The sequence below is a fragment of the Salvia hispanica genome, chromosome 6 (assembly GCF_029641045.1).
Source record: "Salvia hispanica isolate PSC_SH4W2 chromosome 6, Shi_PSC_v1, whole genome shotgun sequence".
In the NCBI taxonomy this organism is placed as follows: Eukaryota; Viridiplantae; Streptophyta; class Magnoliopsida; order Lamiales; family Lamiaceae; genus Salvia; species Salvia hispanica.
In genome coordinates, this window is record NC_142697.1 from 13,247,052 (window position 1) to 13,260,769 (window position 13,718).

Consider the following 13,718-nt stretch of genomic DNA (forward strand, 5'->3'; position numbering starts at 1 on the left):
AAACACGCCAATTACTTATAGTGTCTCAAAGATTCCCATAATACTTAATTTTAAATACTATGACGTATTATAATTAGGTAGTCTTAAGACTACCCCAGAGTCAAATATTAAACAATAATTACAAAGTATTTTTCTCAATCAAGCACTCAAATAATGACGATTCTCACGCATAATATCCCTTTTTCTAAGGTATTAGTAATACACTGCATTATTATTGGTACTACTACTACTACTATTATTATTAGTACTATTATTTATGGATATTATTACAAGAAGGAATATGTACATGCGATTTGAAATAAATTGTGAGAATGTATTTTTGTACTGGGCTAAGATAACAATATTTAAAAACAGCTTCTTTTTGTATAGGATTTATAATTATGCAATTAATCCCAGATAAATTCAGAAGGCCATGTCACATCAATTTCAGATAAACCATAGTAATAAATCAAAAGCATAGCAATTCCGAGATAAAATTCTTTAATTCAGGTTATGTAGTAATTTTACACGATGTTGCATTAAATTATAAGTTGGTATAGATCAAAATTATAGTGAGAAATGGAGTTGGCAATGGCAGGGCATAATCGTGATTGACAATTACAAATACAAAAAAACACATGATCTAATCCATATTTTAAACGCGTACATATACATATACTTGGCTCTTCTCTTCTTCTACATATGTGTGCGTCCTTGTTTTCTTCTCACATTCAAATATACCATGGATTTCCACCCTTCTTCACTCTCTCCATTTCTCACTATTCTCCTTCTTTTCCGGCCACCCACCTCATCTTTCCGTCCACTTATCCTTATCTGAAGATTCAAGGTCTTTAATTTTTGTGGTTTGGATTTTTTTTAAGACTTTTTTTTTTTGGTCAGTTGAAGATTTGCTGTAAAGCTTAAGAATTTTGGAGAGACTTCCTTAAATTTGATGTCACATGTTTATGCTTGTCAAGATTGTTTCTTTTTTATTTTGTTATCTAAATCAGATTTGAGTTAATATAATCTGGCAATCTTGTTACAAAAGAGTAGAGAGGGTCCTTTGGTTTCACTTTCTTAAATTCATGTTGATTGTCTTTGTGTGTTAAGAATCTTTGGGATCTTCTGACATGTCATGATGTTGGAATTCCATTTATGATTTCAAATTATCTGTTTTTTCTCAGTATCCAATTCTAGCTAGTTTCCTACTACATCTTAGTGTTATTGCAACATGTGATTTGTATGCTCAAAGGCTTGTTCTTGTTTAGGTTGAGAGCAAAATCATCTGTGGAGAGGATATGGGGCATTTTTCTTCGATGTTCAATGGGCTGGCAAGGTCAATTTCTTCAATGAAGAAAACAAAAAATTTGAAGAACAATGGTGATGGGAAAGAGGCTGTTAAAGCTATGGCAAAGGAGGCCAAGAAAAATGAGTTGATATTGAGGTCATCAGGAACTGTTAATGTTGATGGCTCCAACAACTTGGCCTCAGTTTATTCTAAGAGGGGAGAGAAAGGTGTGAATCAAGATTGCTGCATTGTTTGGGAGGTATGCTTTCATTTTGAGTCATTTTATTGTGATGAGATTAGCATATTATGTGAATTTCAGTTACATAATTAACTTTGTGGTGTTCAGGAATTTGGGTGTCAAGAAGATATGATCTTCTGTGGGATATTTGATGGGCATGGTCAGTGGGGGCATTTTGTGGCAAAGAATGTTAGAGACTCGATGCCTTCGTCTCTTCTCTGCAACTGGCAAGAAACACTTGTTGAGGCTGCACTTGATCCTGATTTCGATTTGGGATCCCAGAAGAAGCTCCAGAGCTTCAACATATGGAAGCATTCCTATTTGAAGACGTGTGAGGCCGTTGATCAGGCGCTGGAGCACCACCGCAAGATTGATGCATTCAACAGCGGCACCACAGCCTTGACCATTGTTAGGCAGGTAAAAAGACAATCATCATCTTAACCAAGCATATGCATCTTTAATGATACATATTCAGTTTTGAAATTTCAACTTGGATAGCTAATGCATTTTTATGTGTCACAATCATCTGGAGACATCTTCAAAGTTATGGAAAAGTCTCTATTTGTGTAAGTGTGGTCCATTCAAAAGTAGTTGGCTAGGTTCATAAGGATTCTTAGCATGCAAGGGACCATTATATGAGGATGTTGAAAATCCTAGTGGTTAAAATTAATCGAACTTTGAATTCAGCTTATTCTTAATATTTTCAAGCATTTACATTCTAGCTTAGTATACTATTAACATGACTTAATTTGAGCATTGTTGTGTTTTTACCAGGGAGAAAATATGTTCTTAGCAAATGTAGGAGATTCGCGTGCTGTTCTGGGTACGCCTTCTGATAACGGGGATATGGTGGCAGTGCAACTCACCATGGATTTCAAGCCTAATCTACCTCGTGAGTCTCTCACACACTCTCTCTATTGCTTTGGCAGTTTGTGAAGGCTAATAATAAAGGTGTGTGTGTACAGAGGAGGCGGAGCGGATAACACAGTGCAATGGCAGAGTATACAGCCTGGACGATGAGCCAGGGGTTCACAGAGTGTGGCTGCCACATGAAGACTCCCCGGGGCTAGCAATGTCACGAGCTTTCGGGGACTACTGTGTGAAGGACTTCGGCCTCATTTCTGTGCCTCAAGTCATCCACAGACATATAACAAGTAAAGATCAGTTCGTGGTGCTGGCCACGGATGGGGTATGCATGAAACCTATAAGTCTTGTTTTCAAGATTTTGTTGCATTTGTTGATATACAAATATATATTGTTTTGTCTACAGGTTTGGGATGTTGTGTCAAATGAAGAAGCAGTGCAGATTGTGTGGGAGTGTCCGGAGCGGGGCAAAGCTGCAAAGCGGCTGGTGGAGCGGGCGGCTGATGGGTGGAGGAAGAAGAGAAGGGGAATAGCTATGGATGATATATCAGCAATTGTACTCTTTTTTCATTCATCTTCTTCCTCTTCTCACCAATTTGAACTTGTACCTACGCTTAAGTGAGACTGTGAGACTCCTCTTCAGTTATAACTGGATTCTTAATTTCAAGAATTCAATCCCAATTTAGATAGCAAATTTTGAATATATTCATGTATCTTTGAAATTGTTTTATAACTGGATGAATGAGATTGATTTTCTGAAGAAATATAACTAAATATAGCATAGTTAGTTACGAAGGAGTATGATATTGCCAACTGAAAGCTCACAAGATAGACTATAATTGAGTGAGTTCATATTTACAATGTTGAAAATACAATATATTGACATGATGTTTATACCTATAATGGACCAAATATGACCCTTGCTTCAGCAGTGAACACTTGATGTCCACTTTGAATTTGTACATAAATTGTGAAGTCTTCAACAAATTACAGAATATATTCATCTATACACTCAGTGGAATACCTGTGAAGAAGTGTAGAACTCACCCTCGTTAAACATTGGTCTCAGATCATCTTCTTGCTTCATGAACCCCAGTGGGAAGGAAACAAGTTGCCCTCTCACCGATTTTAGCTTTGTCTCTGGATCAATCGTGATGACTTCCCCATTCTCATGAAATTCAAGTTTCTCCGGTGCCACTCCCAAGTCGATCGTTGTGTGCCTAAGCTTCTGTTTCCAATGGTTCATACTTTGTCTAAGAGCGGATCTGAAATCAACAATCGATTACATTTGTGATTTTACAAGAACCAGGATGAACGATACATATAACTTTATAGTTTGGCACCTGGAGTGGATGGTGTCGTTGGGGATGCAGGAGAATACATCATGATAGATCTTTGTATTCGACTGTAAAATGAAACTCAATTAGAAAGAGAGATCTGAATACTTCTACTCCAAAAGATATGCAGCATGGTTTAGTAAATCTATGTCCTAAGTTTAAAACTAGCATTTCTATGATTTGGCAGCTATATAAGCATATATGCCTTGACACCTATATGCTTGTGCACACCTATACACATTATTGTATAACATTTTTGCTCACCTCGGCAATTTCTAGCCAGAAGTCTTTGTATGTTGAGTCAGCTATTGGGTCTTTTATTTTATCAACCTGCCTGGGACAAAAAAATTAGCACTGAAAAAGAATTATAACACTAAAAGTGATTAAAGCAAGACAACTGGTAAGATGTCAAAAGATATAGGGTTCGGAATATATGCAATTAAAATCAATAACAAGCCACGTAATCATACAAGTAAGCCCTTTGACTGTTTTAAATAAACAAAATTCCAAGTAAATGCTCTTAAAAACATTATCTTTAATAATATATATGAATATTACCTCTTCAGTGCTTAGACCAAGATGCTCAGTCCACAAGGAAAGTCTAAGGCTGAAAGAAAACTTTCCAGCCTTCCATGGGCTCCCATCCATGGATGAATCAACAAACTCTTTATCTTCTAACAGGATGGCTATCTGTATAACACACCATCACCACATTTTTAATACTATATAGAAAAAATCTAAGATAAGATATATTAACACTTTATAATTAACCAATCTGCGTTATTCTAACCATGATTTTGTAACACATACATGAATCTATGCATGTCAAACTCACATTACAATGAATATGTCATTGTCTAGTCAGTCATTCAAGATGAAGTAGGGCAGTGCATTTGAGAACCGTGTGTGAACCAAAAGATAAGCCCTACTAAAATCGCTACATGTTTACAGTATTAGGCTCCAGACAACATTATACTCCTAATCTTACAATATTGCTATCGCAGTTTAATTATCGAACCAACGGGGAACAAACTCACCTCTGAGTCCCTTGAACCCAGCAAACTCCGATCATTAATATTGCATGACCCAATCAAAGCACGACGGTCATCTACTATCATAACTTTGCTGTGGACATAAATCTGCAAATGCAAGATAGGTCTCAGAATATTTTGATCAAGAAGCATGGATGGCTAAAACTTCCCATGTCAAAACTGACTGAGCATGAGGGAATGGGATTACTAGGTTCATATATTGGCTTGGAAAGTCATATTGTACTGATGAAGGAAAAGTGCTAACTGTATTTGGAAGAATACGATTTAAAAAAAATTATCCAAAACGATATATACCTGACTCGTAACCAGAGGACCACCTTTGAAAAGTCTGCCATAATTTCTTAAACCAAAGAAAGATACAAAATTATGCATCATGGGACCAAGTTCTGAACTGAGTTTTTGCAATATTGAACTTTCTGTTCTGCAAATAGTGCGATACTGCCAATGCATTATTGCTCGAACAGTAGCTGCTCCTCCATCATCTACACCACCCTGTTTACTGAATAGTTACTCAGAGATATAGTAACAAGATTCAGATGGAATCTTTCTATTCAGCAGGAAAGTACCTGAAACCCAGGCAACAGAGGGATGATGATTATAACTCTGAAGCACTTTTTTTCTTTGTGAGCCCGCATTATGCGCTTATACAGAGATTCAAGCACACGGTTTTGTATAACTTCATCTTCTGCAAGGCCTGATATAAAAAACTGATTCTGGAAGACAAGGAAACAAATTTGGCATATCAATTTGGAAACAAATTAACACTAAAGAATAGGAACGTAAGATGAAAACATTTACAGAAGTACAAAGATGAGTCCTCATTCCATAACTTTAAGCCATGTACGACTAAAAACAGGAACACATTAGTCCAGAAGGGACAGGCTGGCCTATTTTAGTAGCATTTATTTTAACTTCAATTTAACTTATATTGTGATTTTTGCTGAAGGCTTAATTTATCCATCTTTACTCTCACCTTGTCATGCAGGACACTGGGGTAATTGTTACTCTCACCCCATGTGACAGGACGATGATCATACTTTGTATGTTAAAAAAATTGAGATAATTTCTTTCTAGTTAGATGTCTATTCAACCTAAGCTTCTAATATGCATTTTCCTGTTGATACTATTTAAAACTTTATAATGTTTGGATGGCATAGATTGATTGGTCCTGGGAAATGAAGAAATACCTCAACATATATGAAGTGTTCTGCCTCCTCAATGAGGGCACAGTAAGCTCTATGAATGCTGTCTTCAGATTGATTTGTCCCAGCAGACCACTGGCTCACACTTCTGACAACCTATACCAATGAAATATGCATCTCAGGTGAAACTTTTGAGGCTAATCAGTCCAACTTAGTTGGCTCATGGTCCAATTTATTTTGACGTGCCTGTTTAAAATATGCTTAGCTTCTATAGTTACTTTCATTTGCTTTTTATTTCCCACTCAAAGTAGAGTTTGTTCTAGGTGCTCAAAATAAGGTGATTGTGTTTGAGTTAAGCTACGATAAGCTGCTCATGCCTCAGTAGTCGCTACTTTTTCTTCTAGTGACAAGATATGTGATTCTAAATTATCTTCTTCATCTTACCTCCTATATTATTTTAATGCTTCCAGAATCATGGGGCAAAACATAACTTTTTTGTCTAAACTACTAATGAAAGCTTCATCTCTGAGGTCTACAAGTATTCAAAGCCCAATATTTAGAAATGCCACTGAGACCCTATTTATTTGCTTGAAAATTAATTAACTAACTTGGGAATCGGATCACCAAAATTTAAGTTTTTCTAATGATTTGAATGAATTTAAGGAAAGTAGAATTATTTTCCCAAACTGGGAGTCTCATCTCCTATAGTTGAAAAACAGATACCAATTTCAATAACACTAACCTGGCAGCGGCATAAACTACGTGGACCAACTTGTGTTACGTCATTGGCTGATTTGACCTGGCTTCGTAGCGGATCAGATTCTGAAGTTGTCTCCACTGATGTTGCATTTTTTATATTTGCAGTATCATGGTTATCGATGAAACTAAATCTCATGTCTTGGTGAGAAAGTGACCTGCTTCTACTATGACCAATCTTCTCATTTGGAGTGTATTTACTTGAGTTAAAGTCATTCCATCTATTGTCCATGACAGAGGACTCTGGACCATTCGCTTCATGCGGCAAAAGTAGTGGGATGTCGTCGGGTGGTACTTCTGAGGAAAAAGAATTTTTCCTACTTAATTCCTCTGGTTCAACTTGAGAGATTTTCCTGTTTATGCCGGTTTCACTGCCTTTTCCCATGTAGTGCGGTAAAACCATCTGATTTTGCGGTATAAGTAGCGGTATTTTCTCTTCATTTGGTGCTTTACTCCTCTGGTTTGATGGTCGAAATATATTAGCAGTTGAATATTTATTGGAATACACCAGAAGCCGGGAGGCTCACCTTTGCATGGTTCCAGCGCTGAACAAAATGTCTAGCAATATCCCTACAAGGGGGGCCCCATACAGCACAATGAACATCATGCCATGGCATCCGAGGGTACTTTTCTCTATCCAGTTCATCTTTTAGGGTATCCTCCCATGAATTGGGTTCTGATTCTCTGAATATTAATGGAGCAGTGAACATTGATAAGATCAAATTACTTTAACTAATCAACTATACCAAAGAATCTTCTGGTATTCAACCAAATTCCTTTAACCAATCTATGTCTTGTAACAATCAAATTCATGGACAGATATGAATATTTTCAAGAACTTGAATACTTAGCCAGTACTTACTTTCTAAATACATACATTATCTATGTTTCATACAAAAAGATCATTTACCTTGGATTATAGTAGTCTTTTCCAGGCCATAAGAAAGGAGGCAAATCACTTATTTTGTGTTCAGTTGTGTCATATCGCCCGAAGCATAAATCTAGCCCTCCAATATAACATATCTTGTTATCCACAATAACAAGCTTTTCATGGTGAGACCTGCACGAACCATTGCTAAGTTTTTGAAACGAGATCGCAAAGTTTCTTGAATGAATCTGAACAAACTTCTCAAAAACCACAAATAAATAAATAAAAAAAGTTCTTTTATTTCTCTAGTGTAGGATTTCTGAAGCAATAACCTACCATAAGTAGACGCCAGTTGACAAATGATCAGGATACCGTAGAACTTTGACATTTTCATGAATGCTAAGAAGCTTTCTCTTACTAAATAAGCTATTAATTTTTAAAGCAAGAGAAACTTCCTTGTAGAGAAGAATGTGTATCTGCACGGTGTTATATATAAAGAATTCAGAGAACAACTACAGTCAATGAAATAGAAATAAACAAACTCCAGTATAGCTTTGCTTCCATGGCTATGGACAAGAAAATGGAGAACCAGAACCTTGAGATGACATTCAGGAAGATAAAAGCTATTGCTTTCCAGGTATAATAGAACAATGTTTTTATACATTGCAGTCAGTCAAGATATTCAATTCGACACTGCAAGCAATCTTATAGGCTGTCAGCCAAGAGAAGTTGCATGCATCTTCATCATATCTTAGTAATAAAAAAAAAGCTGAATTCTGGTCTACATTTAAATGATAATTAAAAGTTCCACAGCACATATTTGTACAAAAAGCATTTAATCTTTACCACCATTGGACATTTGAGACAAAGATCAACAACAAAAGAAAAGATTGATAGCTAAGTAGTTGGCATGCTTAATGTGTACCTGGACCCCTTCCTTAGCTTTAGCCTCGAGTAAAATATCAAGCCTGGAGGAGCTGTTATTGTGATATGGCCTTCTTAAGTACAATTCTGGGCAAAGCCACCATCCGGTTATGTATATCTGCGAACATACTTTGGCTAGTTTAGATATTTGAACTGCCAAAAATGGCGAGACAATAAAATGACATGTCTGGAAACTTAACCTCGGATCTAGCTCGCTCTATGGACGAAGCAATTGATTCAAATGCTGCTTTTCCATCTATGAACCATTGGGCTAGGCTTCCATCTTCTTCTAGTCCTCTAGTAGGAGCAAATGAATTAAAACGATGAGGATGACACCAACTTTCAGAACGCTTTGCCTCGACCTCATTAATTGCAGATATCCACTCTAGAACTTTAGAGTTGCTTGTAGTCCTTATCTTTATGCTTCTATTCCCACTACAAACCTGTTCAGCATTTAATCCAAGGAGATCGACTTAGTCGCTTTCTAAATAGTAATATATTTCAAGTTTTATAAGACATATGACAACTGAATGCTGCAAGTTACAACTATGTTGACTCTGACTCGCAAAGTAATCAACCATATAGGCAGCTCAAGCTTTAAACATATCATTGGACATTGAAGAAAGAACACTGCATATGCCACCCATATAGGTAACTCAAGCTTTAAGGCATGTTAAACTTTGACCACAAAGAACCTCCAAATTATGCAGGCCATTTGATAACTATATGCTACATCCTTCCCACTTGATATGCTTAATATCACGTGTTCATTTCTCATTCCAGTTTCAAGCTGTTTTTTTAATAAAATCAAATTAGTAAACATTGTATAAACCGTAGACAAACTGAATACCCCAAAGCCTGGAAAATATTAACAAAACATGGGGTATCTACAGAGATACCAAGGTAAGTTGGGGAAGCATTATTTAGTGTTGATGCTTAGCCAAACAGGATGTGAGAATGAAGCTTACCTTAAATGCATGAAGCAAAGGATTCTGTTCCTTCGACAGTTCTGCCAAATGAACTTCATCATCTCCTTTCTTATTTGAGGTTGGTAGGACATCAAAGACAACTATGTCTAAGACTTTGGTACCAAAATGATTTCCAAGGAAAGCCAGGCATCCCGGTTTGAGCACAAGCCAAACCTAAATTCAGGTCATTTGGGATCAAACTATTCAGAATTGAGAGATCTCTTAGTAAGGTTGGCTATGAGCAAAGGGAAATTAATTTGGAGAAATCAAGTGTATTTTTCATTATTGAATGTGGTACTGTTTATGACAGCACATGAAACACTAGTTCAAGATCACTTACTTTTTGCCAATTTCTGCCACAACAACAAAAACATAGCCAAGATCCTGGGCATGTATCTTTCTCTGAAGACCTGTCTAAATGCTTAACCAACACATAACCTTCCTTTAGCTTTGGACCATACTCTTCTGAAAATGATAACCTAGACACCTCCAGGAACTTGCATACCTGGAACATAAAAGAAAAATCAGTCTAAGGTTATTCTTTTTCATTGCATGCAGGATAACATATCACATGGAAGTATCCAAAGATGTACTCAAAAAGGCAAGCAGAAAACCAAAGCAACGTCTTGACTGGCATTAGTTCAGAAACATGATCATGTGACATGCAAGATAACTACTCCCTCCATCCCCGAAAAGTATGAACTATTTCCTTTTTAGTTCGTCCCGGAAAAGTATGAACTTTCTAATTTTGGAAACTCCTTTCTCTCTAATGAGGTGGGACCCATTCTCCACTAACAATACTTTAAAAACATTTTCTTTCTATCTCTCTCTTACTTTTCCAATTATGCATTAAAACCCGTGCCGAACCAAATGTTCACTCTCTTCGGGGAGTACAAATGTACAATATAGTTCAAAAAAAAGATCTGCTCATGACCTTTACAATACAACTGATGATTTGGACACTGGTTAGCTATGTTTGTTAGAATGGCTTCTTAAGTATTAAATCTCAACCCCTCCCACAGTGTTTTAAATGATTGAGATTATTTTCATGTAGATACAGAAAAAAATCAGTAGGCACATGGCTATCCAAGCATCTAAAATTAGTGGGCCAAACATTACTAAAATTAAAAGTTACTTTCTGTATAAAACTTTAGGAAGTAAAATATGAAGGTAGCTTATGAAAAACACCACAGTCTTAGAGTGAACATATGTAGTAGAGGAAATTAACTTAGTTTTCACTTTTCACCTCTTGTGAATTAACAATGTCCAAGTTTCCCAGAAAATGGTTCAGGTAATCTTGCATTGCAACTTTTCCCTTGTCTGAGATCTGTTGCTTATCAATGACCGGCCGAATAACTGACAAAGCGGCTCTTGATGGAACATTTCTGCCCAATAAAATATCTTGAAGATGAATAAAGGAAGGTAGAATATTTCTAAGTCAAAAAGTTCAAAAATAACTTTTCACACCTGTTCCTAAGACTTTCATCGTGATATATTGGCAAAGATCCATTATCAGGGTCATCCTCATCATGCAAAACTGTTGCATGATCTCCTACTCCTATGTTATGTAGAAGTTCCTTAACCTTTTTCAGGAAACATAAGTGTTGACAAGGATCAGAAAGAACCATGGGAGTCGATATAACGGATGGTACTCAGAGAACATGAAATGGAAATGCAAAATTGTAAAACGGGACATGTCACCCATGAAGAGATATGGGAAAGAAAGAAAACCTGCTCCTGCTTCTCATGAAACTCTTCAAGTATTGCGCGTTTCTTTAGTGAAAGGTGTAAGTAAATAACTTGAGAAGCCTTTTTCCGCAGCTGCCACTTGAACTGTCACAAGGAAGTTTGAATTGAAATTAAGATCATATAGTCATATTATGCACATCCTATTATCCTAAGAAGAAAATTAAAACACAAGCATAAAGTTTTACATAATATTACGAGGGAATAAAGTAAAACGGATGAAAAGTACAAAGGATGATAATGCACAAACAAACCAATACTCGACGGATATATAGACGGAGAAATGAGTCAATGACCCAAAGAATCCAACCCAAAACAGTGTATATTTTGTTCTTGATTGTGCATAAGTTACCTTGGTAACAGAAAAACTAGCAAGAAGAAGAATCAAACTTAACCTGACTTTCTACTGTGTGCTTGGCATATTATGGAGTAGTTTTTTAATCCAATGCATGTAACGCTCAATTCTGATTTCTGACCTTTTTCTTTCAATCAGAGCTGAATCGCAAGTGGTATTTCACTAAAACATAGGAAACAATGAAGATGTCATTTTGTGCACATGTTGCACAGAATCAAATGCAATACATAATTGCAACTGAAGATCTACATTATTAACCCCTTAAAATCCCAACTCTCGTACGTTGAATAAACATATTACAACGCTAATCATCTCATGCATGTGAATATTCAACAATATTCACCCTATAGAAAGAGTAAAGTTGATCTTTCAAATAATCTTTCAACTGCTGGACCAAAATTTCATGAGAAAAGCTGTGATATGATCAGAATTCTCATTGTGCTAGTGAAATCATGTAACACAATGTGCCTAGTTCTACTGTATGGTAGGATTTGCAGAGATAATTAGTGATTTGTTCTGCATAAAGATGTGAACGTGGTTGGATGCAATGAAACAAAGCATGCCATGAGAAAATGCATGGTGTAATCAGATCAAATAGTGCAAATGTTAAAGAAAGCTCCAACAAATACATTACGCATAGCAAAATAGAATAATGCTTCTATTCATGGGCACGCCTCGAAATAGCCTGAATCAGCATACTAAGCCAAATCAGGCAAAGCATTTCTTGGCAGAATAACATTACTCATTTAAACACTGTTACAGAGTTACACAACCATCCGAGTTAGTGTCTGGAAAAATCAACTAGTCTTGTGCTCTACTAACATTTGAAGGAGAGCAACTTAAGTACTCACAGTATTTTCTATCAAATGTCCACCAGTCCATAGAAAATCCACGCAGATGAAAATTTCCGAAAAAAGGAAAATCCAATTGAAGTGGCTAACCAATTAATTCTTCCATATATTCAACTACGACATTAGAACAGCTATCTTCAGCTAAACAAACACTAGATATGAAATTAAAATCCGATCACATCCAAATCACCATACAATAAAGTCTGAAATTCAAATTGGGGATTAATACACCGACGCACTTACCGTGCATAAGCAAGTATACATCTATATCCGTCTAATTGGATCCGTATACATAGAGCGCCGATGCGCATGACGAGGATGAATTGAGGATACCTGTTTGTACTGGAGCTGAATGTTGTAGGACAAGAGCAATGGCGTGATGTCGCTGGCTTCCGGACGTGAGACCGATACTATAGTCGCCGTGGGCAACTCATCGAAAATCCTGGTGGATGCCGCGGCGTCCTCGCTAAATCGAAGCGAGCGAGACGACGATAACGCGGACCGATCGTGGCTGGAAATGAGCCTCTCCCTCGACATTGCGCTAGTCAATCAGGAACCACCAAACATTCCTCGGCGCATGCTCTTTTTTCACAAAATTATGTGAAAAACTTAACTGAAAATACCGTATTTTTGGCGACGAATGAGAGAGGTAGCAATTTTTCCTCCTTATTTTAGTTGCAGTGCTTTGGTGTAAGCTCTTGTACTATAATGCCACGTGGACGATTTCAGTGACGTGCCATGCTTGTGTAGAGATTTTTAGGGAATTAAATGGAGTTATATATTAGGAATTTAATATTTTTAGAACGCAATTACTACAATAGCCAATGTTTTAAAAATCGGATCGGCTGGCGAACCGGTGTCGTTACTGGTTTACTGGTTCAATCGGTTCACTAGTGGAACCATTGGTTGAACCGGAATACTATTTATATATATATATATATTTATTTATTTAGTAGTAAATAATAAAATTTAATTAAATAAATATTATAGCATTATACATTTAATAGTATTATTATATAAAACAAGTCTTGTGTATTAGTAGAATATTTATAGACATTAAGTTTAAATACAATAAAAATCCTATAAAATCCTACATCTACCTTAAATAAGAGAAAAAAAATGTTAACAACAAATAAAAGTGACGCTAAGTAACTTTCAAGTAATAAACTATTTTTTGCTATATAAACATATGGAAAGTAATAAACAAATACTTTGAAAATAGCTCCCCTACCTAATACCTACACCTAAAGTCTGAATCCCTATTGCTGCAAGCCTGCAATGAATCCCTATTTTGAAATGACCGAAATTTCTGGAAATGAAATACACCTCCCACTCCTTGCACATGTTCTC

At 36.4% G+C, this 13,718-nt stretch overlaps 2 protein-coding genes across 4 annotated transcripts; one reads left to right on the top strand and one right to left on the bottom strand.

Moving 5' to 3' along the window:
* The first annotated feature begins 647 nt into the window (after window positions 1-647).
* LOC125205601 (putative protein phosphatase 2C 34) lies at window positions 648-3,072 on the top strand. The gene is made up of 6 exons (XM_048104646.2): window positions 648-826; window positions 1,248-1,526; window positions 1,614-1,922; window positions 2,280-2,397; window positions 2,471-2,694; window positions 2,776-3,072. Exons 2-6 carry the CDS (start codon window positions 1,278-1,280, stop codon window positions 2,989-2,991), a joined length of 1,116 nt encoding a protein of 371 aa, XP_047960603.1. The 5' UTR covers window positions 648-826; window positions 1,248-1,277; the 3' UTR covers window positions 2,992-3,072.
* Window positions 3,073-3,175: 103 nt separating this feature from the next.
* LOC125205600 (phospholipase D zeta 1-like) lies at window positions 3,176-13,040 on the bottom strand. Of its 3 annotated transcripts, XM_048104645.2 has the most exons (20): window positions 12,702-13,039; window positions 11,148-11,249; window positions 10,884-10,999; window positions 10,663-10,801; window positions 9,757-9,921; window positions 9,417-9,590; window positions 8,649-8,891; window positions 8,450-8,566; window positions 7,861-8,000; window positions 7,567-7,716; window positions 7,184-7,340; window positions 6,643-7,113; window positions 5,946-6,056; window positions 5,325-5,471; window positions 5,053-5,250; window positions 4,744-4,845; window positions 4,265-4,396; window positions 3,971-4,036; window positions 3,713-3,774; window positions 3,176-3,634 (listed from the first exon to the last, which is right to left on the bottom strand). In XM_048104645.2, exons 1-20 carry the CDS (start codon window positions 12,903-12,905, stop codon window positions 3,382-3,384), a joined length of 3,249 nt encoding a protein of 1,082 aa, XP_047960602.1. In that variant the 5' UTR covers window positions 12,906-13,039; the 3' UTR covers window positions 3,176-3,381. The 3 variants fall into 3 exon arrangements, 1 of the variants encoding a protein (XP_047960602.1); XR_016132413.1 differs by lacking the exon at window positions 3,176-3,634 and having other exon boundaries at window positions 3,971-4,040; window positions 12,702-13,040; XR_016132414.1 differs by lacking the exon at window positions 3,176-3,634 and having other exon boundaries at window positions 3,754-3,774; window positions 3,971-4,060; window positions 12,702-13,040.
* Between the last annotated feature and the right edge of the window lie 678 nt (window positions 13,041-13,718).

Bases quoted from the DNA above. Each gene is read 5' to 3' on its own strand.
- LOC125205601 (XM_048104646.2), top strand. From the start codon at position 1,278: ATGGGGCATTTTTCTTCGATGTTCAATGGGCTGGCAAGGTCAATTTCT. The intron at 2,398-2,470 runs GTGAGTCTCTCA...GTGTGTGTACAG, and splicing joins TTTCAAGCCTAATCTACCTC to AGGAGGCGGAGCGGATAACA. The intron at 2,695-2,775 runs GTATGCATGAAA...TTTTGTCTACAG, and splicing joins TGGTGCTGGCCACGGATGGG to GTTTGGGATGTTGTGTCAAA.
- LOC125205600 (XM_048104645.2), bottom strand. From the start codon at position 12,905: ATGTCGAGGGAGAGGCTCATTTCCAGCCACGATCGGTCCGCGTTATCG. The intron at 7,114-7,183 runs GTGAGCCTCCCG...CCATCAAACCAG, and splicing joins AGCGCTGGAACCATGCAAAG to AGGAGTAAAGCACCAAATGA. The intron at 4,397-4,743 runs GTGAGTTTGTTC...TGTGTTATACAG, and splicing joins TGGGTTCAAGGGACTCAGAG to ATAGCCATCCTGTTAGAAGA.